This window comes from Candoia aspera, chromosome 1, assembly GCF_035149785.1.
Source record: "Candoia aspera isolate rCanAsp1 chromosome 1, rCanAsp1.hap2, whole genome shotgun sequence".
NCBI lineage: Eukaryota > Metazoa > Chordata > Lepidosauria > Squamata > Boidae > Candoia > Candoia aspera.
The window spans coordinates 50811838-50838325 of record NC_086153.1 but is presented as its reverse complement, the minus strand read 5'-3'; the positions used below and the strand labels follow the sequence as shown (position 1 = coordinate 50838325).

Below are 26488 nucleotides of genomic sequence, written 5' to 3'. Positions count from 1 at the left end.
TAAGAGATAATCCTAATTTGCTTTATTATGGCATTTCCCATTATTGTTCTTTAATCAAGGCTCTTCGGGCAATTTTCTCAAAATCCAAGATCGCAGTTTTTCCAGTTCACTTTTGCTCAGTTCATGATAAAGGTTTGGCAGACTCAGGAATGTACTTGTTACTCCAAGAGCTTTCAACATCTTGTTGGTTTCTTCTCCCCAAGAATACAGAACCAGTTCATCAGCAGTTCCATGACACTGAAACAACTCTGGAAGTTCTCTTTCCTCCTTCTCCAGTGCCTAGTGGCAGAAGAGACATCTGCCATGTTAACAATCTTAAATCAAGTACATTGTTAACAAAAGGAAAACGGATGTCCAGACTGATACCTGAATTCATTATCTCCCCCATTTAAAGGGCAGACAGTTGGGCAATGAGAGAGTATACGAAGTTTCATGCAATGAAAATGGTATGAGCAGAAGTGTACGACCTGGCCCTGCCACCTCCATTCCTAACATTTTCCACATGTAGGACAAAGGTCTGCACTGGAGGGCCTCCTATTTACATACAAGTTCTCTATGCAATGTTCATCCTGCACAATCAAAGTTCTGCATCAGGCAAGGACTCGACAAAACTGCAGCAGGCTCCTTACTACAAACTCGTTTTCCAACACACAGGGACAAGGGGACAGGACAAGTATGTGACAGAGACATACACTCAGCTAGCAAGTCCCTATTATCTCTCACACTGTATGAAACTATGAGTGTTTGAGTCAGTAGTGCTAATGAGTTTTCAAAGAACTAGGCAAAGCAATTTACTAGGCTCTGTTCCTTGAAATGTTTCAATTGGAAATGTCCAGAAACAAAGACAAGGCTTCAGCTGCATTCACTTTGCCTCTGAGCTACATCTTCTCACCAAATATCTGCTGAAGAAAAACATACTGTGGAAGAAACTAGAATATATAACTCCATTAATGGAAAGAACCCTTCTGTCCCTCCTCTACTACATCGCACAGGATTATGACCATCATTTAATTGTGGCTGACTTACTACTATGGAAGCCTCTGTTCCTGTTCTTAACTTAATTGGTCAAAGATTATGGGATAGAGAAGGAAGCAAAGAAGTCATGTAACCAAGGAAAATTTTTACACGCTTATATGATTTTAAAAAACTTTTTTTTCTTTAAGTCATTTGGATTCCATAGAAAAATATAGCACTAGCCAATCCATATTTGGACAATCTACAAGGTTTACAGGATGAAAAGTGTGGTGGGCTTCTTGTGCAAGGTTCAGGTCTTACAGATAAATCTCCACATACTCCCCCAATTATTTATTTGATTTGTATCTTGCACCCAAGGTAAAAGAAGACCCAACGAACAAAAACAAATCACAGTAGATGAAATAAATATAGCTACTTCATAATGAATTTTACAGTCTGTTGATTTGCCAGTTCTGGGAATAATTTTATGAACACAAGTTATAGGTACACAGCTGGGGATTTTTCTGAAGTTAGTGAGCATCTACCTGGTAAACAGCTGAATTCTTATTGAGGAAACTTGAAAGAGCAAACACTCCAGCCACCTCTTGGTGATGTCTGTAAGCCAAATGCAATGCCATGCCTCCACCCATTGAAAAACCACCTGTGGATATATTTTCAAGAGAAGAAAAGGGGATTAAAACTTCAAATATTCAGAACATTTCAGGACTGTTTTCTTCTCTTTCCAAACAAATGTACTGAATATATTGTATATTTTTAAACAAGAGCTTTTTTTCCCCCCCTTAAAATAATTACTAGTGAGAAGAGAATCTTGGATTCCCTGATCATGAGGGCACAGAAAAATAAGCAATGGCAAGGAGATGCAAATAATGCAAGCAAATGGCTGAGAAGCAAGCAGGAGGCAACCAAAACTGCTGCTGCTTGCTTCAAGGGAAATGAGGTCCTACCCTCTTCTTGTTGCCATCCCCCTGTCTGCAACACGAGCTTCCCCTATTCATGGAGGATCTTAACATTAAGGGGGGGTGGGGGTCAGGAAAGTAAGAATCTTCCATTGATATACATGGATAGAGGGATTTCTCCACTGCAGGCATTTATATTCTAATGCGCTAATAATTCACACCTACACATGGATACATAAAAAATTATTTTTCAAAATAGCACACTGAACAAAAGGGGAGCCAGTTCTCAGATTCTTTCCCCCTTCTGCTCCCTTGATGCTGCTTCTGCTGTGACTCCTTTTATGATTTATGGAGTTCTAACTCTGCAATAGGTTCTTCACCCAGAAGATCTACTGAGGAATTTTTTGTGTATACAAAATTAAATCCACTTTTGAAGTTTCTAAGACAGAGGCAAAAGAGGGCACATTGAAAAGTCTCTGCTTACTTGTTAATGATTTAATCCCCTCCCCTCCCGCTCGCTCTCAGCATATGCTACTTCTTAATTGGCAAAACAACCTACGTATATTCACTAGCAGTGCCTGGGAAGACAGTCACTTTCTGTGGGGTGAACATATGGAGCTTTCATGTGGCTCCTGAATTCAGGGAAAACCAAATGCCTAATCATGGAAATTCAGCTTTGGAGAGGAAAACTATGAATCATAATTCTACAGTTTCTAATGAACGTCCTGAAGACCTGAGAAACACTAGCCCTGCATATTCTTTTCTTATTCGTAATACAGAAAACACATTGCAGTCAAGGGAAATTTTAGCCAACTTTCAATATCTAAAATGAAATCTATAAAATAAAATGTATGTTACAATAATGAAGCTGGATGAAGCATTTTACCAGAGTAACAAAATATACAACAGGCAAGAGCTTGACCAATGACATCATTTAAGAGCATATCAACTGAGAAATTCTAGGTTTAGCTTTTACAGAACTAATATATTCAAAACTACATGGTTTTCTGAGATAGCTAGTGCAGCTGGTCCAAACAAAGAGGACCACAAATGCTTTAATTGAATCTACTGCCATTCAGGTGTTTTTGGCAAATTTTATTCATACTGTAACCTTTTAAAAGTTTTTAAAATCTCATTAATAGTAAGCTGATTAATAGTAAGCTGATTATCCCATTTTCAGTCCATATGTTAAAGAAAATGTTTAAGTAAGGATTATTCTAAATCTTTCCATTTCTTACAAGAACAGGGATCAAATGTTAGTTTTTTACTCAGTATTGTCCAAATGTGTTTGTCTTCAAAGGTGGAAGACTTTGCCAAACTCTTAGTTTGGCAAGGTTTCTAAGCTGCTTGATATTAGTTCTCCCATATATAAGCCCATAATAGTATATAATCAAGGTCAATTCAAAGGTTAACAAGTTATGTTCAGTGATGTAACTAAAGAATAGGAAAAATCCCCACCTCCCCTATCAAAGGTTTAGTCATTAACATCACTTTGTTTAAAATAACTAAGCCAAATTAACTTAGATATCCCTCTTAAGATATTAATCATTTGGGTAATATTCATTTTCAGAACATTTATTCCTTCCATTGGCTCACAGGTATTTTCAACCATCTATTAATATCAGCATTCCAAATATACTGGTTACCATTCAAAATCTACAAGAAATTGGATTAACAGAACATGTGGGAATATCATTTCAATAGACTTAGTACAAGGTTTTAGATCTTCAGAACAAGTTTGAAAAGTCACCTGGTGAATTTACCTTCGTTCTTGAATAAAAGAACAATTAACTATAACTATAAGCTAAAGAACTTAAAAATTAGAAATAAAAGGCAAAAAGCTTAATAATCTGAATTAAGAAAGCTATAAACAAATTAAGGGACCAAACAAACTTGGAATAATGGACTTTTGCTACAAGATTTTGGAAATAATTATATAAATGAACAGTACATTTGTGGGAACCAAGTTGTTTAGTCCATCGGCTCACAATTATGACATTGCAGTGTCCTGCTTTGCTTTGACAAGCAAAGTCAATGGGGAAGCCAGCAGGAGGTCACAAATGGCAATCACATGACCACAGGATGCTGCAACTGCATGGGATACACCTAACAATGGCAACTGGGACTGCTGGAACTGCCATCCTAAGTCAGCACGGTCATGTGATGTTGCGCCTTATGACCCGCATCTCTTAGTGATGTAGTTCCTGGTCCCAATTACCAATGGTAAGTGAGGACTACCTGTAACACCTGAAGATCCACAACGCAAAAGTTGTACCCGTGCTAACATATGGTGCCAAATTGTGGGGCCTATCAAAGGCCTCCTTACTTGAACAAAATCAAGCACACTTTTTAAGAACCATTCTGGGGACCGAAAGGAATACACCTGCAGCAGCAGTAAGAGCTGAAACAGGCACCCATTCCATTTACAGTCTATCAGTAACCAAAGTTCTCAACTACTGGTGGTGGATTCTCCCAATGGAACATGATAGACTACCAAAAATGTGCCTTGAAGAACAGATGGGCACACCTCAACCCACCACATGGATCAATCAACTCCTCCAAACTATCACATTCCTCGGCTTTTCATCACAATACTTACTTTCAGCCAGAGACCAGGCCAAGGCAATATTCAAACAAAGAGTCTTGGATGTTAATGCCCAAACAGACATTGAGTCACGTGCACACAATAGGTCGTCAAAATGGCTGGCCAAGAATAAACTGTCCTTTCAAATAGAAAAATACCTGACAATGGGTCTGACTCAATACCATAGGATAGCTCTTACTAGAGCAAGATTTGAGCAGCTAGATTCTATGGTCAAATACGGACGATTCCACCAAGTGCCTTACCTTGAGAGGGCATGTGTTTGTGGAGCACCTGAAGTAGAAGACATTGCACATGTCCTATTTAACTGCCAATTATATGCCCCAGCAAGGGCTCAGTACTTTCAGACATCACTTGGCAGAACCACATACTGGGACTGTAACAAAAGACTATGTTACTTCCTCCAGGGCACAAATACATATGTGGTCAATAGAACTGTTAAGTTTATAGTTAGGGCTGTCCAACTGAGAACGCAATTTATAGCACACACTGGGGTGGCATGTAAAGGTGATGAATTCACTTAAACTCATATTGTTTCTGTATTTTATTACTTGTTTTATTACACCTTGCATTTTTATCTTACAATTTTATCGCTATTACCCTACTGTATTTTATCGTATTTTATCTCACCATAGTATATTTTAGCTAATTTTACTGTATTTTAGCTCTTTTATGGTATCATATTTTATATTTTATATCTTATAGTGGCTGATGCCCAACTTTCTGATATGGTCATTTGACTGATCAATAAAGTTACTACTACTGTAACATCTGGTTATCTGTGTCTGAAGAGTCCCAAAAAGGATGTAACTGGTTATGCGGTGCCTCCTGGTGGTCAGTATAACTGAAATAAAGCTAAAGAACTAAGCAGTTTGTTTTTGCAAAGGTACTAATTCATTTACTATTTAGTAAAGCAACTGAGGTGCAGTAAACAAACCTGTCATTTAAAGAACTCCAAAGAAACTGGAAATTAGCACGTGTGAAAATCAGTACTTTTTTATTTCCAAGTTCACCAGTGGGGCATATGTTTTCCTTGCACCCAGTTTAACTTTTGGACAAAGTAAAGCAGTCTTATCAATGCAATCTTTGTATAGGCATAAAATTAACTGAAAAGCTAAATAAGAACATTTTCCTAAACAACATTGTCAAAATTATGGAAGAAGACGATTATGATACCTTTCTGAAGCACAGCAACACTTGGCAATAGAGCCTGTCCAGCACATTGCCTAGGACAGAACAAAATTTAGCTGCTCCTATCCTAGAACTATCTGTCTTAGTTACTAATCCACCTGGCTAAGGATTAAGCAGGAATTTTCTAACTCAGCATCCTTCAACTGTGTTGGACTGCAGGATACATCATCCACAGCACGATGTGTTATCTAGTAATGGTGAGATTTGTAATCTAACAAATCTGGAGGACACCAGGGTGGGAAAGGTAGCATTAATGGGACAAAGAAAATCTGCATGTTTTGGCTCTCCCTTCCATTTTTCATCTTGTATCGTGTCTACTAGACTATAAGCCTTCAGGCAGATAAGATGTTGTTTTCTTAAGGGCTTAGAAAACACTTAAGGTATCTTAATAAATCAGTTGCATTCTTAGGCAATCTCTATTTCCAATGGAGATTTGTACAATGTAAGAGAGTTTTCAAAACAGCAACAACTCCTCCCTGGAGAATACTGTCCCAGTCATTACTATGTTAGTGCACAGAGGTGTTGAAGTGTTAGTTTTCTATGCCATCGTTTCTCTCCAAATTAAGTCAATAATGTTTCCTCTGCAACAGAAATCCAAGGTCACCAACTCTAGTTAGAATATAGGTTATTTCTAATAATAATTAATACTTAAAAACCATTAGTGAAAATTCTAGCTAAAGACTTACAAGCTCTTTGGCTGTTGAAACTTCCATAGCCATTCACATTTTTAGGCTTGCAGGATGAGTTCTCTTATAAATGTTATATATTTCTCCTTATAGATCTTACCCAAGAGTATCCTGTTTTTCCTGATGCCATTTTTAACTTCATCATCAATCAAACCTTTAAGTGCTTGACACATCACATCAATGGTTTCAGTATGTTCTGGGCAATCGTTAGAGATCTTGTATCTGTCAAACCAGACATTGGACAAAGACCCCCTCATTGGTGTATATGGTCTGGAAGAAAGATGGATGAGAAATGCATGAGCACAAAATCTTCATACAAAAGTTTGTGTGTTTTAGGATCATTCCATTTGTACCAGGGAGACTGTGGTGTGTAAAACTGCCATTCAACCATGGAGGTAAGACAAAACTACATGAAACAGCAGATGTTTGTTTAAACAAGGCCTGACCCTTAAAAAAAAGACTATATAAGTCTATAGAACATTAAGAGCAAACAGGCTGTTCATATGCAGGGACCTAATCTTTCTTATGTTTGACATTAACCCTCCTAAAGTTGGTTGTGTGTCTTTGCCTTAGATGTTCTCTTAGCACAGCCTACATGCATGATTAAAAAATAAAGACCAGAAAAGGCTATATTTAGATCAACTACTCAGGCCCCTAGGTAAAGCAACAGACCTTTAACTTTAAACTCAGAGAGTAGTTCCCCCTGCCCCCAATCGGCCTTGCTTTACTATTTATATCATACAACTCACAGCAACTTATCCTACAAGGTGGTTGTGAGAGAAAACAAGAATATAAAGGTAATGTCGGAAGACAGCAGCTGTTGTTGAACTACAGATGTTGCTGAGCTACAACTCCCAGTGTTCCTCACTACTGGCCATAACTGGGGCAACTAAGAGTTCAGCAAAAAATCTGACAAGACATAGGTTTCTGATACTATAAAGCATGTTGTTTTAATTAGTAATTATAGAGAACCAAAATAAACACTCCCATTCAAAATTAAAGAAACACTTGATTACAGAATAGTGTAGTCATATTAATTCTCTTAAATTATTGAGATTCTTCAGTTATCAATGTAACAGTTTCAACATCATCAACCAATATTAAATGCATTAACAAAGATTTCCTAAGCCTTAAAAAAGACAACACTGTACCCAGAGATTCATCACACAGCTTATACCCATTCTAGACTATATCCATTAATAGAAGACAACCCCATCACTTTGAACAAAACGATGTTTTTATGGAATGCAGATTTTTAAAAATAAAAGGCTGTTTAGGACGAGGGTACTAATCCCTTAAAAAAAGAACCTGTCAGAAAGAAGAATGTGTAATTCCATTTCTTGCAAAATGAAGCTCTGGAATCTAGCCCTTGGTCCCAGGACTGTCAATCCAGTTTAGTAGGAAAATAAACGTATGTCAGATAAGGGATGATACACTCTGAAGAATAATGTTAATGGGAAGTAAGGGGGGGCGGCAGTCTGAACAATGCACAATACACTGGTCTTTTTAAGTTAACAGTTTTTCTTGTCAAACTACTAGCAGTAAATCTAGGTAGATGTGTGTCTATAGGAATGATGCCATTCCTTCTACATTAGAATGAGAAGCTTGTTTTTTTCTTCCTGATACTCAGTTTGGTGTAGATCAGTCCACTGGTACTAGCTCCTGATGGCTCTTGGCTCCTAGTTCACTGGCACTCAGGGTTGGCATGGGTACCAATTGCCACTCTGAAGAATAAGCTGCACATATGCATGTTTAAAAAAAAAAACATTTTCTGCAGCTCAGCTTCTTTGTTTTAATAAATGCTGCCTTGAAGTTTCTTTTAATTCCATGAACATAATCCAACAAAGCTAAGCAAAGTTTTAAGTGTCCTCAGTTTCAACACAGGAGATTTAACCACTTGGCTAGCTCTTATCCTTTTAGATTCTATCCACTGAAGATGGATGTATATGCTTAATTATTTTCCTGAATCTGAGCCTCTGGCTGTGCAATAATGTTTCTCAGGCACTATATTCAATACTGCAAGACAGCCTTTCTCCCCAAACCTCAAAATGTACTCAATTTTCTAAATAAAGAAAATCTTTGCCTAATACAACAATGGTTTTAACACTTCTTCATAATCCATAAATTCATAATTGTGAACATAAGTACATCTGGGCAAGGAGTCTGGATATAGCTAGACAGGTGAAATCAGAAGTCAAACAAAACATGAGCAGAACCCACACCTGCAGTTCTGAAGATTCGAGGAATAAGATAGAAGGGAGAGCCATTAATTAAAGCCTTTAAAATGAAGCAGGCCCTAAAAGAGACCACTCTGGGGAATATTAATAAAGTTATTTTATTTGTGTGCAAAATGTAAATGGTGCAGTGAAGAAACTTAAGACCAGGTTGCCCAACTGAAGCACCATTTTGAGAACAGTTCCTACTTTTCAGACACAGGAGGCATGTTTGAATAGGCCCGATCTTCAGATTAGGGAATTTTTGTATAGCATCATTCTCTTTTATTCTTAAGGACTATTTGATCTGGACATAACTTATAGATCAGCTTTTGAAGTTACTACCAGCATTCTTATAAATGAACAAAAATACAACTGTTATCACATGATGGTAGTTTAATGGGAAACAGATATTCCTTTTACTGTTCCACTTTTGTCAATGCATGCATTCAGTAATGCTAAACAAGCATTAGACAGACTATCACCACTGACTTGTTTTTTTGATGCATCATTCCTCAAAATGAGATTCTGATGCTGTTTACCTGCACCTCCTTCAACATCAGTGTTACTGATGTAATGGTATTCAGAAGTCTCTGATAAAAAAGTTCTAACCATGTAATGTATGACAGAAAGACCTAGTATATCATTGACTAATTCCCCTATCTTCAGCAAAGGATCGTTACCTTGTCATGGTGCTGGAGCTTGAGCACCTCAATGATGCCATGAGCTAAACCGTGAAGGGCCACCCAAGACGGGAAGGTCATGACAGAGAGGTCAGACTAAATGCGATCCCTGGGGAAGGTAATGGCAACCCACCCCAGTATTCTTGCCGTGAAAACTCAATGGATCAGTACAACCAGAGATATGTCGGTATACCATCGGAAGATGAGACCCCCAGGTCGGAAGATGGTCAAAATGCTCCTGGGGAGGAACAGAGGATGAGTTCAACTAGCCCCAGACGCGATGATGCAGCTAGCTCAAAGCCGAACGGATGGCTAGCGGCCGACGGTGCTGGTGGTGAACAGCAAATCCGATGTTCTAAGGATCAACACACCATTGGAACCTGGAATGTAAGATCTATGAGCCAGGGCAAATGGGATGTGGTTATTGATGAGATGTCAAGATTAAAGATAGACAATTTGGGCGTCAGTGAACTGAAATGGACTGGAATGGGCCACTTCACATCAAATGACCACCAGATCTACTACTGTGGACAAGAGGACCACAGAAGAAATGGAGTAGCCTTCATAATTAATAGTAAAGTGGCTAAAGCAGTGCTTGGATACAATCCAAAAAACAATAGAATGATCTCAATTCGAATTCAGGGCAAGCCATCTAACATCACAGTGATCCAAATATGCTCCCCAACCACAGATGCTGAAGAAGCTGAAGTAGAGCAGTTCTATGAGGATCTGCAGCATCTACTGGACAACACGCCTAAAAGAGATGTTATTTTCATCACGGGAGACTGGAATGCTAAGGTGGGCAGTCAAATGACACCTGGAATTACAGGTAAGCATGGCCTGGGAGAACAAAATGAAGCAGGACATAGGCTGATAGAATTCTGCCAAGACAACTCACTCTGCATAACAAACACTCTCTTCCAACAACCTAAGAGACGGCTTTATACATGGACTTCACCAGATGGACAACACCGAAATCGGATTGACTACATCCTTTGCAGCCAAAGGTGGCAGACATCTATACAGTTGGTAAAAACAAGACCTGGAGCTGACTGTAGTTCAGATCATGAACTTCTTCTTGCACAATTTAGGATCACACTCAAGAGATTAGGGAAGACCCACAGATCAGCTAGATATGAGCTCACTAATATTCCTAAGGAATATGCAGTGGAGGTGAAGGATAGATTTAAGGGACTGGACTTAGTAGACAGGGTCCCGGAAGAACTATGGAGAGAAGTTCACAACATTGTTCAGGAGGCAGCAACAAAATACATCCCAAAGAAAGAGAAAACCAAGAAGGCAAAATGGCTGTCTGCTGAGATACTAGAAGTAGCCCAAGAAAGAAGGAAAGCAAAAGGCAACAGTGATAGGGGGAGATATGCCCAATTTAATGCAAAATTCCAGAGGTTAGCCAGAAGAGATAAGGAATTATTTTTAAACAAGCAATGCGTGGAAGTGGAAGAAGACAATAGAATAGGAAGGACAAGAGACCTCTTTCAGAAAATTAGAAACATCGGAGGTAAATTCCAGGCCAAAATGGGTATGATCAAAAACAAAGATGGCAAGCACCTAACAGAAGAAGAAGAGATCAAGAAAAGGTGGCAAAAATATACGGAAGACCTGTATAGGAAGGATAACAATATCGGGGATAGCTTTGACGGTGTGGTCAGTGAGCTAGAGCCAGACAGTGAGGTTGAATGGGCCTTGAGAAGCATTGCTAATAACAAGGCAGCAGGAGACGATGACATTCCAGCTGAACTGTTCAAAATCTTGCAAGATGATGCTGTCAAGGTAATGCATGCTATATGCCAGCAAATTTGGAAAACACAAGAATGGCCATCAGATTGGAAAAAATCAACTTATATCCCCATACCAAAAAAGGGAAACACTAAAGAATGTTCAAACTATCAAACAGTGGCACTCATTTCACATGCCAGTAAGGTAATGCTCACGATCCTGCAAGGTAGACTTCAGCAATTCATGGAGCGAGAATTGCCAGATGTATAAGCTGGGTTTAGAAAAGGCAGAGGAACTAGGGACCAAATTGCCAATATCCGCTGGATAATGGAAAAAGCCAGGGAGTTTCAGAAAAACATCTATTTCTGTTTTATTGACTATTCTAAAACCTTTGACTGTGTGGACCATAACAAATTGTGGCAAGTTCTTAGCGGTATGGGATACCAAGTCATCTTGTCTACCTCCTGAAGAATCTGTATAACAACCAAATAGCAACAGTAAGAACAGACCACGGAACAATGGACTGGTTTAAGATTGGGAAAGGAGTACGGCAGGGCTGTATACTCTCACCCTACCTATTCAACTTGTACGCAGGACACATCATGCGACATGCTGGGCTTGTGGAATCCAAGGCTGGAGTTAAAATCACTGGAAGAAACATTAACAATCTCAGATATGCAGATGATACCACTTTGATGGCTGAAAGCAAAGAGGAACTGAGCAGCCTTATGATGAAGATGAAAGAAGAAAGTGCAAAAGCTGGCTTGCAGCTAAACCTCAGAAAAACCAAGATTATGGCAACCAGCTTGATTGATAACTGGCAAATAGTGGGAGAAAATGTAGAGGCAGTGACAGACTTTGTATTTCTAGGCACAAAGATTACTGCAGACGCTGACTGCAGCCAGGAAATCAGAAGATGTTTAATCCTTGGGAGGAGAGCAATGACAAATCTTGATAAAATAGTTAAGAGCAGAGACATCACACTGACAACAAAGGTCCGCACAGTTAAAGCAATGGTGTTCCCCGTAGTAACATATGGCTGCGAGAGCTGGACCATAAGGAAGGCTGAGAGAAGGAAGATCGATGCTTTGGACCTGTGGTGTTGGAGAAAAATTCTGAGAATGCCTTGGACTGCAAGAAGATCCAACCAGTCCATCCTCCAGGAAATAAAGCCAGACTGCTCACTTGAGGGAATGATATTCAAGGCAAAACTGAAGTACTTTGGCCACATAATGAGAAGACAGGACACCCTGGAGAAGGTGCTGATGCTAGGGAGAGTGGAGGGCAAAAGGAAGAGGGGCCGATCAAGGGCAAGGTGGATGGATGATATTCTAGAGGTGACGGACTCGTCCCTGGGGGAGCTGGGGGTGTTGACGACCGACAGGAAGCTCTGGCGTGGGCTGGTCCATGAAGTCATGAAGAGTCAGAAGCGACTAAACGAATAAACAACAACAATTCCCCTATCCAGCTCCCCACCAAAAGAAGTACACCATAGAGTCAGGGGCATAACCAGGTGAGAGGAAGAAGCAGGCAATGAAAAAATTGTTTGGTTTGTTTATACAACTCTGCATATGTCTAAAAACATTTTCTTTGTTGACATGATGCAGTAAGTTCAACCAGGCAACAGTTGATCAAGCACAACAGATACTGCAGGGAAATGGTTGGATCAAATGTATAATAAAAGAAGTAAGCAATAATTTTCTAGAAGAGAATACTGTTACCTTGAGACTTGGTGAATGGAACAATATGTACAATGATTCTGTCATACGTGTTGGTGGAACAATAAAAAACAGAGAATCTTCTTACTAAAGGAACAATTGATACATGAAGAACTACACATAGCGCTGAATTTTAATAAATAGCTGCGGTAAAGCTGTAGCAAGCTGCCAAAATAATTTCAAAAGCTTAGAACATGACTTTGCACAGATAATCCTCCTTTCACATTAACTGTTGTGCAGAAACCACTCTGAAAAAAGCATGGGGAATCAAATTAACTCTCCCATGTTATATTTATACATACACAAAGGGGGGGAGGGTTCCTTTGATTGCTCTTTCATGACTGCTATCTTGCCGGTTTTGACTCCCCCCACCATGTTGCTGCCGTGCAGAAATTTAGAGGGAACTGAATATAATTATGAAAGTTTCTTGTGCAGAATTAGTTGAAACTATTTTTTTTTATTTTAAGAAATTGTAGAAGTGTTACTTCAAAATGCATTTGCTTCTTTTATGTTCAATCCATTTTTATCGCTTGTTGAAGAAAGCTAGCCAGAGCAAACAAGATGGTTAGCACAATTAAAAGGTGGTGAAGGATGTATCAATGCCAAACATACTTGTCAAACATCTAGCACAGTTAATTGAACTGGGGTTCATTCAGTGCCTAATAACTTTACCAGTATATATCTACATGTTTGATATTAAGATCAACATTCTGCTTTTTTGATTAAAATTATTCTGAAAAACTTCCAAATAATTACTTTGCATGGTTATGTACAGTCTATAATAAAGAAATGAATCCTGAAGAATGTATATTCAGGTTATTTTATATAGCAAGAATGCATTTTTCCTGGAAATGATGAGTTTAGAAACTTCTGACTACTGAATAAATTATGATTTAAATAATTATGCTGGGTCTTCTTGATGAACAATTCAAATCACTATTTAAATTGCTTACTTGTTGTATGACATTGTTTTTTCTTTATCTTTGATGACTGTTCATTTTTTATGTATCTTTGACCATGGGTTAATAAGAACTATTCATTTAAAAAAAAAAAAAGATTTATTTATATTAAGTCCACCCTGATCCCTGTATCAGCTGCATACTGTGCAGAGGTTCAAAGACTAACAAGCGTTAGATATCTCTAAATCAGAGCTCCACATGTTGAGGCCCTAAAGATCCATGCAAACTTTAAATGCAAACTCTATAGACTTCCAAAAGTTAGCTCACTTCTAAAAATGTTTTTATATTCCTTTCATTAAAAAAGCCCAAAGCAGTTTACAAAAGTCACACTATTATTCCAGAAAACAAAATAAAACAGTCTAACGTGAGATTAAACTGAAGAATAGCATAAACAAGGTAAAAAAAAGAATATAGAAGGTCTCCAAGTCAGTCTTGGAACATGATGGCTACACAGACATATCCAGGTTATTTTCTTTGCAATAATACCAAAATGATTTACTATTGCCTTTTACAGGTTATTCTTTATTTTCTAGGCTAAGTCTCCAAATCTGGAACTTCCAGTGATTTCCCATTCATATACTAACTGGGTCTGATCATGTTTGTCTTTTTCAGTATGAATCAAAGACATTTAAGTGAGAAAAAAACAACCACTACAATAGAACTATTAAGAAATTTTGTGGCTGGAGAAAGCCAACATAAAATGGGGAGATTATAGCTCCTTCAACTTCTGTTAACTTCAGGGAACATTAAAAAGCAGATACCTAGAGAGCTACATTTCTAAAAAAAGGAGATTTGGAATACAATACTAATATTTAAAATTACCAACTATAACTTTATTTAGAATGGAAAAAATGAACTCTGTACAAAAAGAGCGACATTTAGGGACTACTTCAATTTGAATATCTAATGAAATTCCAGCTTTTGATTGGATTTTCATTAGATTGCTTTGTACATGTAAACAAAAATACTGTGTGTTTAGAACATCAGAAACATGTGACCATAGTTAAAGCTGGTGAAAAAGGGTAGGAATCTTCTGGAGGTATTTGTGAGAGCTGTCCATAGCAAGTCTCCCAATACAATTCTATTGATTCATCTCCACTGCTATCAACAAGGATTTTGTGGATCAAGTATCTGCCAATCTATTTAAAATAGTGCCAAACTGACTGATGATTCTGTACCATAGCCAAAGGGGAGAGAACTGCTACAAGGAACTCAGGAAAAAAAATCTGCACTGAAAGCTTACAAAACAAAAAAGTCTGCACTATTCTACAAAGCCATTTTCCAGGGCTCCATAAATATTTTCTTAAATGGAAAGAGATCAACATTCTTCACAAAACATACAATAAAAACTGCGTATGTTATCTGCCCGCAATGGAAAAGGGTGCATGTAGAGTCCATGTATTGCTAGGTTCAGTTTGGATTTACAATGGGATGGATTGTGAGAAGGAAATGCTGCATAACATAAAGATTCCTTGACCTAGATTTAGTGAAGCATAACAAGATACAGTATAGTTATTTCAGAAAGTTGGGACAACATAATTTTAACTTGAACACGTTAGCTGCTACAATGCCAATTTAAACTATCACTTTCTATTTAAGAGAAATATAAGAAATATTCTCTCCTGATTTAGGCATTCAACAGAAAACAAATGTTTAAGTTGCTCCACTAGCAGCTGTAACAGTATTTAAAGTTGCAGCCATGCCTGCTCAAAAGGGAGAAAAAGCATTTTGGAAGACGTGGCAGCAGATGCTATTTTTAAAACTCTAACCAAAGTTGCAACACATTTAATCACAATAATCAAGGACTAAGGGAATTAAAAGATGAAATTATATATCCTAAGGGAAAGCTGAATCAGTTGTTTTTTCTGCATTGTAAATAATTAAATGACCTATGCAAACAGGAAGCAGGTTTTCTACCCAATCCTTAACCAATAGATTACCTAATCTTTGCAAGATTATTACTTGGCCACAAATATGAATCTTCTAGAAACTGGCCCTTGGAAAATACATCCCTTAAGCTTATCTTTTGCATTCGCCAGTGAGCACAAAGGAAGGGGCTAACATACCGTTCTTTTTCATGAAATGAATCAGTTGCTTCACTTGGTCACAAGCTAATGCACAAAACACTCTAACACTGACAGACTGGAGAACAGTGGAGGGAAATGAATGATGAACCTAACCCTCAAATCCTCCCTCCCTCCCAGTGCTTTAATAGGCATGACCACTGGCAGTCCGATTGTAACAGGAACTCCAAGAACAGAACTGTCTGTTACTAAAACGAGTACCTCCTCTGTTCTCTACCACGATCCAAGGATTTTTCCCCTTTTTTTAAGCACAGTTGTCAGATGCTATTCACTACAGCATGCAGGAGCTCATGAGAAACTTTATTGCACCCCTATTAGAATAACTGAATGCTGACTTCTAGCCTAATCAGTACTACTTAATCTGACTGGCAGAGGCTCTATACAGTTTTAAATGGAAGAAAATATCCTGCAACAGGAGTAGCATGATCCATTTTGAACCAGAGACCTTTTTCATATAAAATGCACACCAAATTGAGCTATGGTTTATCCTCCCGTATACCATTCCCCTTGTTCAAAGGACATAAACAATGGGTACAGGAAATGCTGTTACAGAGGAACATACAGTAGTTATTAAGCAGCTAAGCTCTGCACCCAGGCATTAAAATGAAATCCTCCAATACCTCTCCCCATGTGACCACAGTAAAGAAGTCTGTAGAGATCTTTGAAGGGGTGTTTTACCTCAACAAAGCAAAGTAAAAGACAAAGTAAGAGATACTGTTTTGAGGTGCCTCTACGAAATCCTGCAGTGTCTCACTTCTAGCTGGTATAGCAGCCATGGGCTTTGCTTGTCACCCTCACCTCAGTATCCTATCAAGATTGATCAGCTATGATCTATACGGGCCGAACAGGAAACCTCCGTAGTTCAGTAAATGAAACAAGGTGGCAAACATCACAGTTTGAGATCCCTGAGATCACACAAATGAGATCCCTGAGATCACACTGGCCATTTTTCAGAACTTACGATATCAAGAAGCACTTTTTTCTTCTTTTTTAAATTAAAACTGGAAATAAGATTCATTTTTAAATTCAGAAAGGCAGAAAAAAAGCCTTATCTGTTCCCTTGATCAGCTCCCAAGCCACTGCTGCCACTGTAGCACCATTAATGCTGGCATGGCATAGTCCAGTTTTGATGAGCTGATTTTGGTATGCCCTGGCTCCCTGCCTTTGGATTATGTCCCTATTCATAAGAGGGACAGCAGGCAGGCAAAATGTATGTTGTAAGTAGGCTCACCAATCAAATAAAATAGAAAGCAGCCATTTTTGGAAATCACAGATGGATATTAACTTCTAGCTTTGAGAAAAAGCATCCCCTATCTCAGTGTTTTTCAAACCTGCCAACTTTAAGATGCGTGGAGTTCAACCTCCAGAATTCCCCAGGCAGCATGCTGGCTGGGGAATTCTGGGAGTTGGGAGTCCATATATCTTAAAGTTGGCAAGTTTGAAAAACACTGCTCTATCAGAAGGATTCACAACAAATGTTCTTCTAATCAAAACTGAGCTTTTCAGCCAGATTCACCATGCTGGCCAAACACTGTTGCTGAAAGTACACTAAATTTCTAAGTATGTGGCACTTAGTAAAAGTCTAAGACCGCTTCTAAGAGACCCAGTCAGCCTCCTATCACTAAAAATATTTCCTCTCACAAATTATCATGTTATAGTTGGCCTGCTAAGTGTTGATTTGATGGTATAAGGCAAATTTTAGAATGAGATGGTTTACCCTCTTGGCATCAGGAAGACTGAATCAAACTTACTTCAGTAATTCCAATTAGTTTTGCAGTAGATCAAGTCTGAAGATTTTGAGAGCAAATGAAGGCAGCATTGACTATGACGGAAGCAGCATTTCTGTTCATACCATCCTTCCTCTGATTAGAATTGCCATTCCCAACATCCTTTCTAAAGCCTTTGAATGGAGAATATTTAATAGAAGGGAAAGAACGAAGTGCCTTTGGCAGCTCTCCTCCAGTAACTGGAATGTAAGTACAGCAAATCCACTGCAGATAAACCCAGGAAATACCAAGATTTGTGCTCTTCCTCCAGTGGCTCTGAATGCTTCTCTAACAAATAACATTTGTTGTTTTCTTGGTAGGAATATAGTAAAGCCTCTCAAGCTTTTCATTCCTATGTAGAGACACCAGTAACGTTCAACTGCATAGCATTGCTTCACTTCACAGAGTGATCTGGACTCCAACTGCTAAAGCCAACTGGGACTGTGCCAAAGGAAAGCATCGTGCCCCACTGTGATGCTGCCAACTGACATGTTGAGGTGGACTGCTCTGCTTTAATGGAAATTTGCACATGCACACAGAATACAATCAAACTCCAACGAAACAGCTGTCTTTCCTACCAGGACTGTTGTGACCACCTAGACACTTCATGTTTGAAGTTGTATCGAAGAGCACTTAGATGAAAGCCAACTGAAGTAGCTGTTTATACTCTAAAATCCTGAGATCATTTTAATTGCACTATATATGAGTTTTGTAGTGATACACTAAGGGTCTTGCAATCCTTACTTCATTATTTTCATAATCACCTGAAAGACTAATGCAAGAATTACTAAACAAATCATCGAAGGGAAAACTTAACTTCTTCCAGTGGTAACAGTTCTACCTATCTATCCATTTTATAATTGGAGAATGAGGCTGAGATTGTCTGTTACATTTGAATATAGGTTTGAAACTTGATCTTTCAGGCACAGATACAGAACTTGATCCATGAAAACACACCGACTTAAATGATTTTCTGCCAAAATCTGTTCTCTGTCCATTTACAAAACACTTGCAACCATACTTATCTGTTCTGTTTTAACTTGTTACTGAATTATACCCAGGAAGGTGAAGGCATAGTAATACGAGTCGCTTGTTGAGATGAGCGGTTATAGAAGTCAATCAATCAATCAATCAATCGATTAATTAAATAAAAATATTCTGTGATTTACTGCCCAGTTGCCAATGTCATGTGCAAAGCAGGTCTTTTAATTTGCATACCACAAATAAAAGAAGGTTGAGAAGAATAGCCTGCAAAATCTATTGCAGTTTCAAATCAAATTGCACAAACACTTTGCTGCAAAAACCAAGAAACAAATGCAGAAGAGTTAACCTGGCAGCTGAAGTTTAATTTGATAGATTGATTACGTGCCATCAAATCAGTGTCCACTCTTAGCAATCAGAGAGAGAGATTTTTTCCAGGACAGTTTGTCCCCAGTCTAGTTCTTCAGGTCTCCTAATGGTGCACTGCCTCTGTAATTGAGCCCATCTACCTTGCTGCTTCTCACTTCCTTCTCTTTTCTTCTACCTTTCCCAGCATTATAGCCTTGTCTAGAGAATTAGTCTTTGCATAGTGTGTATGAAGTATGATAATTTGAGCCTAGTCATTACTGCCTTGAGCAAGAGTTCTGGGTTGATTTGATTATACATTTTTTTTTGGCTATCCATAGTATTCTTAAAGGTCTTCTCTGTTGGCAGATGCTGGGAAAGCCTTTAGCCCAGGAGAGGTCAACAAAGTCACACACCAAGCATTTCTATAAAAATAATTTATTTACAGAAAGCAAAAACAAAAACAAAACATTTAAAGGACTTAGCTCCCTTTGGAGCAAGCCTTGCTGAGCTACATTTCCAGCAGAGAGAAAAAGAGGAAGAAGTGAGAACAAGTCCGGGCAGGATTCCTCCCACCCCCCAGGTGATTTGCATGAAGCACGTGAGAGGAGATAATCACTTGCAACCTTTTCACCCGGCCAAAATGACTAGGCACATATAGCAGTCTTAATCTGTTAGTAGGAAAACCTCAACATTCTCCAACACCAAAGTGTAAAAGTGTAACACTCTTTCTATCTTCAAAATTTAATCCAACCTTATGATCAATGCAAGCTGGGACAATAAGCCTTATTTTTAAGTTTTATAACAAGCTGGAACAATAAGCCTTATTTAAGCCATGGTTTCATAGCCTGGCATTTTTGAGTTTCCATGATCAGCTGCAACTACAAGCTGTAATTCCTTGGCTTACTTTGCCACTCAGCTGAAGGGACAAGGTTCATGCAGCTGAACACAGACACTTAAGATAGTTCATCCCTAAGGGGAAGAAAATGATGACACTTTGCAAGAGAATTATGATTGCAGGATAGGAAAACTTTAAGAATCAACAAGGACTAAAAAGAGTAGGCTGACAATCATACTTCAGAAAACGAGTAAGCCTTCTGTATATTCTGCCATGCAAGATAAAAGTGGCTGTGACCATTGGTAAGTAACTAAGGAAAAGCAGTTCTCTAAAATAAGCTTAGAACATCTGTGACTTGGATCTTCATCTTCATCAGATATGCACCCAGTTCAACTGGTTTGTTTATTTATTTTCTATCCCTTTATTATTTTTATAAATAACTCAAGGTGGAGAACATACCTATTACTCCTTCCTCCTATTTCCCCCAAAACAACAACCCTGTGAGGTGAGTTGGGCTGAGAGAGAGAGCGACTGGCCCAGGGTCACCCAGCTGGCTTTCATGCCTAAGGCGGGACTAGAACTCACTGTCTCCTGGTTTCTAGCCCGTTGCCTTAACCACTAGACCAAAGTGGCTCTCTTTTGTATTGGGTTCTGTTCAAACTGTATCCCTACTGGACTTGTTCTTGTTTCTATAGGTACCTTCACCTATTAAGGAAAGGAAGAGCAAGTCAGAGGGATACTGATTTCTGAAACATGTACCAAACTTCAAATCCTTACAAAACTTATCTACTGCCTTTTCAGTATGTCTGTAGGTTGAATCATGGCAACTCAACCTACAGACAATTCTACCTGGATGACTGAGAATCTTCATCAACATGTGTTTTCAATATCATTTTTTAGATTTTGAAAATTGGAGATAAGAACATGGATAACACAGTACCTGGCAGGAGCTGTTGGATAAATGACTTTTATATGTTGGAAAGACAAATCTTGCTTCAAAACCTGCTTGATCCAGTCTCTTACACCTTGACCAGTATCACCTGAATAATACAGAAAGATACCAGCTGAATTAGACATCTATGCAATACACAACATGAGCTGTCTTATGAACCTCTGAATTCATCTTGTCCACGCAACTCTCTCTTCCCAAACTTCACTTTAGTACAGCGTTAGTACTTTAGTACACTTTAGTACAGAAGGTGCAGCTGGTTGCTTATAGAAACTGAGTCTTAAGTGCAACTGGTTTTCAAAAGTCAACAAGAAATACACCTATCTCCGTTAAGGAAGCCAATCTGACCCCTTCATCAGACTAACTTCCAAGAATACTCGACTAGAGCATTCAACAGTCACAGCTCCCAGAGTTCTGTAAGGTTTACTTCAGGCAAGTGAAGACAGGATTTCAACCAAAGATTCACCATAGTGAGCAAGAAAACAAAAACTAGTTAATAGCTTGCAATTAATTTTCCTAACCCCTTTGGATCTGATGGAAGAAGAACACAGAGACCACCACCTGCTGGGTTTTGATGCTAGGCACTGAGGAAGAGCCAAACACTCCCATTCTTCATCTTCCAGTTGTTTCCTCTCCTGGGATTCAAAGCTACACAAATGACAGGGCATTTTGCAGGCCAAAGAAGGCTGTCTGAATCAGACCAACCAATCACAACCCACATCTACCTAAGTCACAGTGCATAGTACTCAAAGTTATTTTAGCATCCAAGGCAGAAAATCTCACAAGTTACTTTTAACTTCTGGCAGTAAAAATAGAATAAAAGCAAATTAATTAAATTAAATTACTAAGATGGAAGAAGCCATTTAGGCTACTGGATTTAACCTTCTGCTCCAAGGGTGTTTGTGGGGGGAGTCAAAGAAGTCAAGATGACAGCCACACTGTTTTTTTAAATGTGAGATACACATAAAAAAGAGGCAAGGCTTCAATTGTACAGTCACAGCTGCCATCTTTGGAATTTATCTCCCCTGCAGATGCTCCTGCCCTACTTAGTGCAGGAATCCAAACTATAAAGTCCTTGTCAGCTCTCTTGCCTCTGCATCCAATGAAGAACATACCACCTCCCTGAGAGCTGGTTGGTTCCACAACCGAACTGTTCTTACTGTTTGGAATTTCTCCCTTAATGTTTAACTGGAATTTGCCTACCTGCAATTAAGACCACAATTCTATGGTTTCCACTCTGGAGTGATAGACAACTGATCTTGGCCTTCTACTATGTGAGAGTTATTTTATATTTCAATCCCCAGTCATCTTTCCTTAAGGCTAAACTTATCAGGTTCTCTCAGTCTCTTCTCACAGGAAATAGGTTTCTAGTCCCATGATCATCTTTATTGCTCTTTTCTGATTCCATTCCAGTTTCTGATCCTTAATGTCTGATACACAGAACTAGACGAATCAGGGTTTGACCAATATTATCACAAACTACGACTTCTCATAATTTGGACCCTCTGCTTTGGCTGATCCAGTCCTAAAACAGTGCAGCCCTAAAAGTGTGCCTTTTTAAAAATTATGCCACTCTACTAACTGCTCACCTTAACTATGATAGGTCTGGCTCTGTTAAAGGAAAAAGAAACTACTGATGCTGCTTTTTACTGTAAAAGGGAAACATTCCAATATTTGAGTAGCAAACACAAACTTAAAACAGTGCTCCAAATCGTTGAGGATGAAAGGAGGAGCAATTCCATATTGTTATTAGTGAAGACTCAGTCACTTTCCAGTAGGGGCTTATAGCATATCAGTCAGGCAGCTATCTTCAACATAGCAACAAGAATGTTAGCTGTGGGGAAAGTCAACCGCCAAGAGCCTCCTTGATTGTGGGGAACATAATTTAAATCAATCAATTTTTCCAAGCAACAAGCATTGCTCTTTGTACAGCTTAACACTAGTGCTTATTTTCAGCTACTCTGCTATGTGGAGAAATGTTTAATGTGAATTAAGGCTGTTTACCCTGGGGCAGCCACTGCTATTTGCATGATTGTTAACAATTCGTAAAAGGAAAGCCACAAATACGGGAGCATCTATACAGCTGCCTATGCAAATAGGGGCCTCATACTGTATGAATGTTTGGGGGTTTATTTTTTTGCATATGTTAATCCAGTGTTTCCCAACCTGGGGTAAATTACCCAAAATTGGGTAAAAGTGGTTTTTCTTTGGGTAACGACACACGAACCCATTAAATTGACTTTTTACCTACATTGGGTAAAAAGGACTTTCTGATAAGTGGTTTTGGATAATGAAGGAAAAAGTTTTGGAAGCACTGCATTAATCTATACCAGTGTTTCTCAACCTTGGCAACTTTAAGATGTGTGGACTTCAACTTCCAGAATTCCCCAGTCAGCATGGTTGGTTGGAGAATTCTTAGAGCTTTAGTCTTAAAGTTGCCAAGGCTGAGAAATACTGATCTATACTGTGTAGAAGCGAGACGGAAAAATGAAAGGTGCGCATCTGTGTGAACCGGCCCAGATACAAAAAGTCTTTGGAAAACACAAAAACCCTGCAGTATGTTGTATGTGTCTGACCAGGGCTTCCACTGTCCTAGGTGTGAGGGAAAGGCAGTAATCTGATATTAGATTTGCAACTGCGCTGGATTTAATAACAAGCAACTGTAGTTGCATTCAGTTAGAATTATCCCACACAGAGCAACTAATGCACCAGGAGTTGGGACGCAGCTTTTTAAGAAAGGAAGAGAAACAGGGCGATATCATTCTTCCAGGGCAGCCTCTCCTTTCCCGGGTACCTCTCTGGGCGGGTTCACACAACTTGCTCAGCCATGGGTTTACTGAACAAACCAGGCGGGCTGGCTTCATTCCACACACAGTAAGCCAAAACGACCCGAACCGCGTTAGGGGCTTAGCGCGCGCGTGACCTCTTTCGGCGAAAAGGCCCCGGCAAGCTAGACCAGAGGTTCACGCGGTTGTCGCCCCCCAGCAGACCATCTGGGGATCGGGAGCCTCCACCTGAGCCGTGGAGAAAGATCACAGAAGCCGTGTGTCTCCCCGCGGGGCTCGCCGCTACCACGCTCTTCTGCAACGCCGCCTGAGCAGCCATATCCGCCGCTTCCTCCGGCCAAAGGGGAAAAGGAGGGCCGCCGCGTATAGCGCAGCCGCGCTCGGGAGGCGCGCGGAGCTTCTCGCTGCTAAGCGGCGGGCGACTCCGCCTCACCCGAGTTCAGCGAGGGTGGGGCGGAGAGGCGCAGGCGCCAGTTGCTCGTCTGGATGGGAGGTGGTCGGTCGTGGTGGGGTGATGCTCCGGGCAATGCCGGGTTAAGCCAATTTTAACCCCTTGAAACAGGTGGCTGTAAACGCGCTAAGTTATCTGAGTTTGCATCTTTCAGGGAAATACCAAGAGAAAAGAGCGTAAAGTCTGTTAAAGAAAATGTACTCCCAAACGCTCTAGTTTAGAGAGAATGACACTGTCGCTTGCTTCGGTACCTTTCTACCTGTTTTTTTCCGCACTCAGATTTTCCAAGAACCTGCTGTCTGATAACCGACCCTGTTCTAAACATGCATTAACCTTTATTTGGAGTTACTAGCCACGTTCGCTTTGAGAGAGTCAGTTCTGTCGCGTTCAATGAGATCCATTTCTGAGCAAACGTAATCGTGCAATAATTGAGCTTTGCGAGAGCTGGAAAAAAGAAAGAAGAAAACGGGAAGATAGGGATTGATAACAGAAAGAAGCGTTAAGTTGATTCTAAAACTGTTTAGGGTACAGAATTCCCATAGGAATTTGTTAATCAGTTAAAGCTGGGGATGTCCCCGCATCTCAAAGTGTGTCTACTTCTCCCTTTTGTTCCCAGAATGCAGACTTTTACGTTTTTCTCTCACACTTGCATCTAATTCCTGTACAAGTATGCCTGAGCTGTCACTTTTCTTCTATGCCCTTGTGATGTTTCATCTGATCCCTAGCCCTTATTTAAGGCAGGCTTAAGCCATCCTTTGCTGCAGCAGTGTTAAAAGCCATGTTTTCCCTTCTTCTGACACAGCTGTTGCCGTGGATACAATCTGACAGGCTTCACTTCACTGACCGTGCTTATCCCACTAACCCAAGACCGTGGTGTGGGATCAGCATAGCTGGATTTGTCAAGAAGTCTGCCTTTTTGCCTTCCGAGGTAGCCCGGTGGTGTCAGAAGTAGTGGGGGATGTTGTCCCATGGCCAGCATTGAAACATGACCCAGTACTCATTCTTGTCCAAGGTAAGTATGTGCAAGGGACCATCAGAATCTCCTATCAGGCAGCAAAATTTCTTGGCTGTTTTCACAATTGCCTCTTGCTATCCATAATTCTTCCTTCTTTCTTAACTTTGTTCAAACCTTCCTTGGCAACTCCTCGGATCTACTTACGAAGGCCTGGTGCTCATTTTGAGCATCACTGAAATTTATAGGAGGCATTTTAATCTCTTGCATGTGGGGATGAATTCAGTCAACACAGTGAAGTAAACAATTATCCACCCCTTCCCTCCCCAATTTCATTCTTAAACTGCTGGGGTCTCATGTTTGTGGCTTTCATATTTTGCCTAATAAAGACATAGGGTGGAGGTGTATTTGTCTCTCCAGTTTATGTGCTAGCATAATAGTAGCTTCCCATCCCATCCCTGCCCCATTTTTTCATCACTTATTAGTTCAGCTTCCCAGCTGTTCAGCATCACTTCTGGGTGTGAAGTCATAATTCTGATGAGTTTACTTTGGTCCAGATTTATGGCATGTCATATAGGTAAACATGTGTCTTGTTCACATTTACATTACAATATACTTATTTTTGCATGACAGCATCTGTCCACACAGCACAAGTAACACTGAAAATATAGCATTTTTGCCAGGTTAAAATGATATTTGAGGTACTGTAGCTTGCTTATAATTGGAACAAACTGACTGTCAACAAGAGGGAAATCAAACATGTTGGCTGAAGCATCAAATTCCTTGTTAACATCAGGCGTGATATCTCTTCCATAGAAAAAGGCTGCATGATTTTATTTAAAAGTGCAATATCACTGGGTTATAGCTAAAAGCTTCTAGAACCATCTGACAGAAAACACGTAATGCCATACATTATGGTTAGCCTCATTCTTAGAGTCCTAGGCAATATTGCAGTACTACCACCTCTTCCTGACATGTGCATATATGAGCACGCATGTGTGCACCACATGCTCTCTGAGGTGGCTTGCTTAGGCTTGGTCTAGAATACCCAGTAGCAGCATCAACAATATCCTTAGTTTATTGAAGGTTATTTTTTTCTGTCCTTGTAAGTCCCCTACAACCCAACTATGCCTCTGCACATGGCCCAAGCTGGACTGTGAACCACATTCTCAGTTCAGCAGCTCATTTCCCAGAGACTGCACATGCAGCAGGTTTATGTCCAGAAATTCTGAGACGAAAGCTTTGATGTTTTATGTTACTATCAAATCTGTGGCCGATGGGATGTGTGATCAATTGATGTGTCAGTGCAACAAGGGTTGACTGGCAGGGACAAACTGTCTTCCCTCTGTCCACATATGCACTGAATGAACAGAGAATGGTTATCTGAAATGGAGTCTAATATTGTTCTGCAATGTATCTGGAGGTTGGGGAAGATTGTCTATATAGTATTTTAAGGAAGACCACTTATGCCTCTCTCTTGCTTCAGTCCTTTAAAAAGAGAGAATCTCCTTGGCAGATTTAGAACTCTGAGCTGTTATGCAGGGATGGTTACTGAAGGAGAGCTGGATCAGGGCCACTCTGGATTTGGTTTGTGTGATTTCCTATGAGTCACAGTATTGGGGAATGGGAATATAAACAAAACTTACTAGCCTAGAAAAATCATAGAAAACATTTTA

At 39.6% G+C, this 26488-nt stretch overlaps 1 protein-coding gene across 2 annotated transcripts; it reads right to left on the bottom strand.

The window, feature by feature from the left end:
* LYPLAL1 (lysophospholipase like 1) lies at positions 1–23769 on the bottom strand. Of its 2 annotated transcripts, none has more exons than XM_063303697.1 (5): positions 23638–23769; positions 20615–20714; positions 6451–6620; positions 1500–1615; positions 1–279 (listed from the first exon to the last, which is right to left on the bottom strand). In XM_063303697.1, the coding sequence occupies exons 1-5, from the start codon at positions 23726–23728 to the stop codon at positions 55–57; spliced, it is 702 nt and encodes a 233-aa protein (XP_063159767.1). In that variant the 5' UTR covers positions 23729–23769; the 3' UTR covers positions 1–54. The 2 variants fall into 2 exon arrangements, with proteins under 2 accessions (XP_063159767.1, XP_063159775.1); XM_063303705.1 differs by lacking the exon at positions 23638–23769 and adding an exon at positions 23418–23598.
* Between the last annotated feature and the right edge of the window lie 2719 nt (positions 23770–26488).

Bases quoted from the DNA above. Each gene is read 5' to 3' on its own strand.
- LYPLAL1 (XM_063303697.1), bottom strand. From the start codon at position 23,728: ATGGCTGCTCAGGCGGCGTTGCAGAAGAGCGTGGTAGCGGCGAGCCCC. The intron at 20,715-23,637 runs GTGGAGGCTCCC...TGTATTATTCAG, and splicing joins GATCTTTCTCCACGGCTCAG to GTGATACTGGTCAAGGTGTA. The intron at 1,616-6,450 runs GTAAGATCTATA...ATATATCCACAG, and splicing joins GAAAAACAGGATACTCTTGG to GTGGTTTTTCAATGGGTGGA.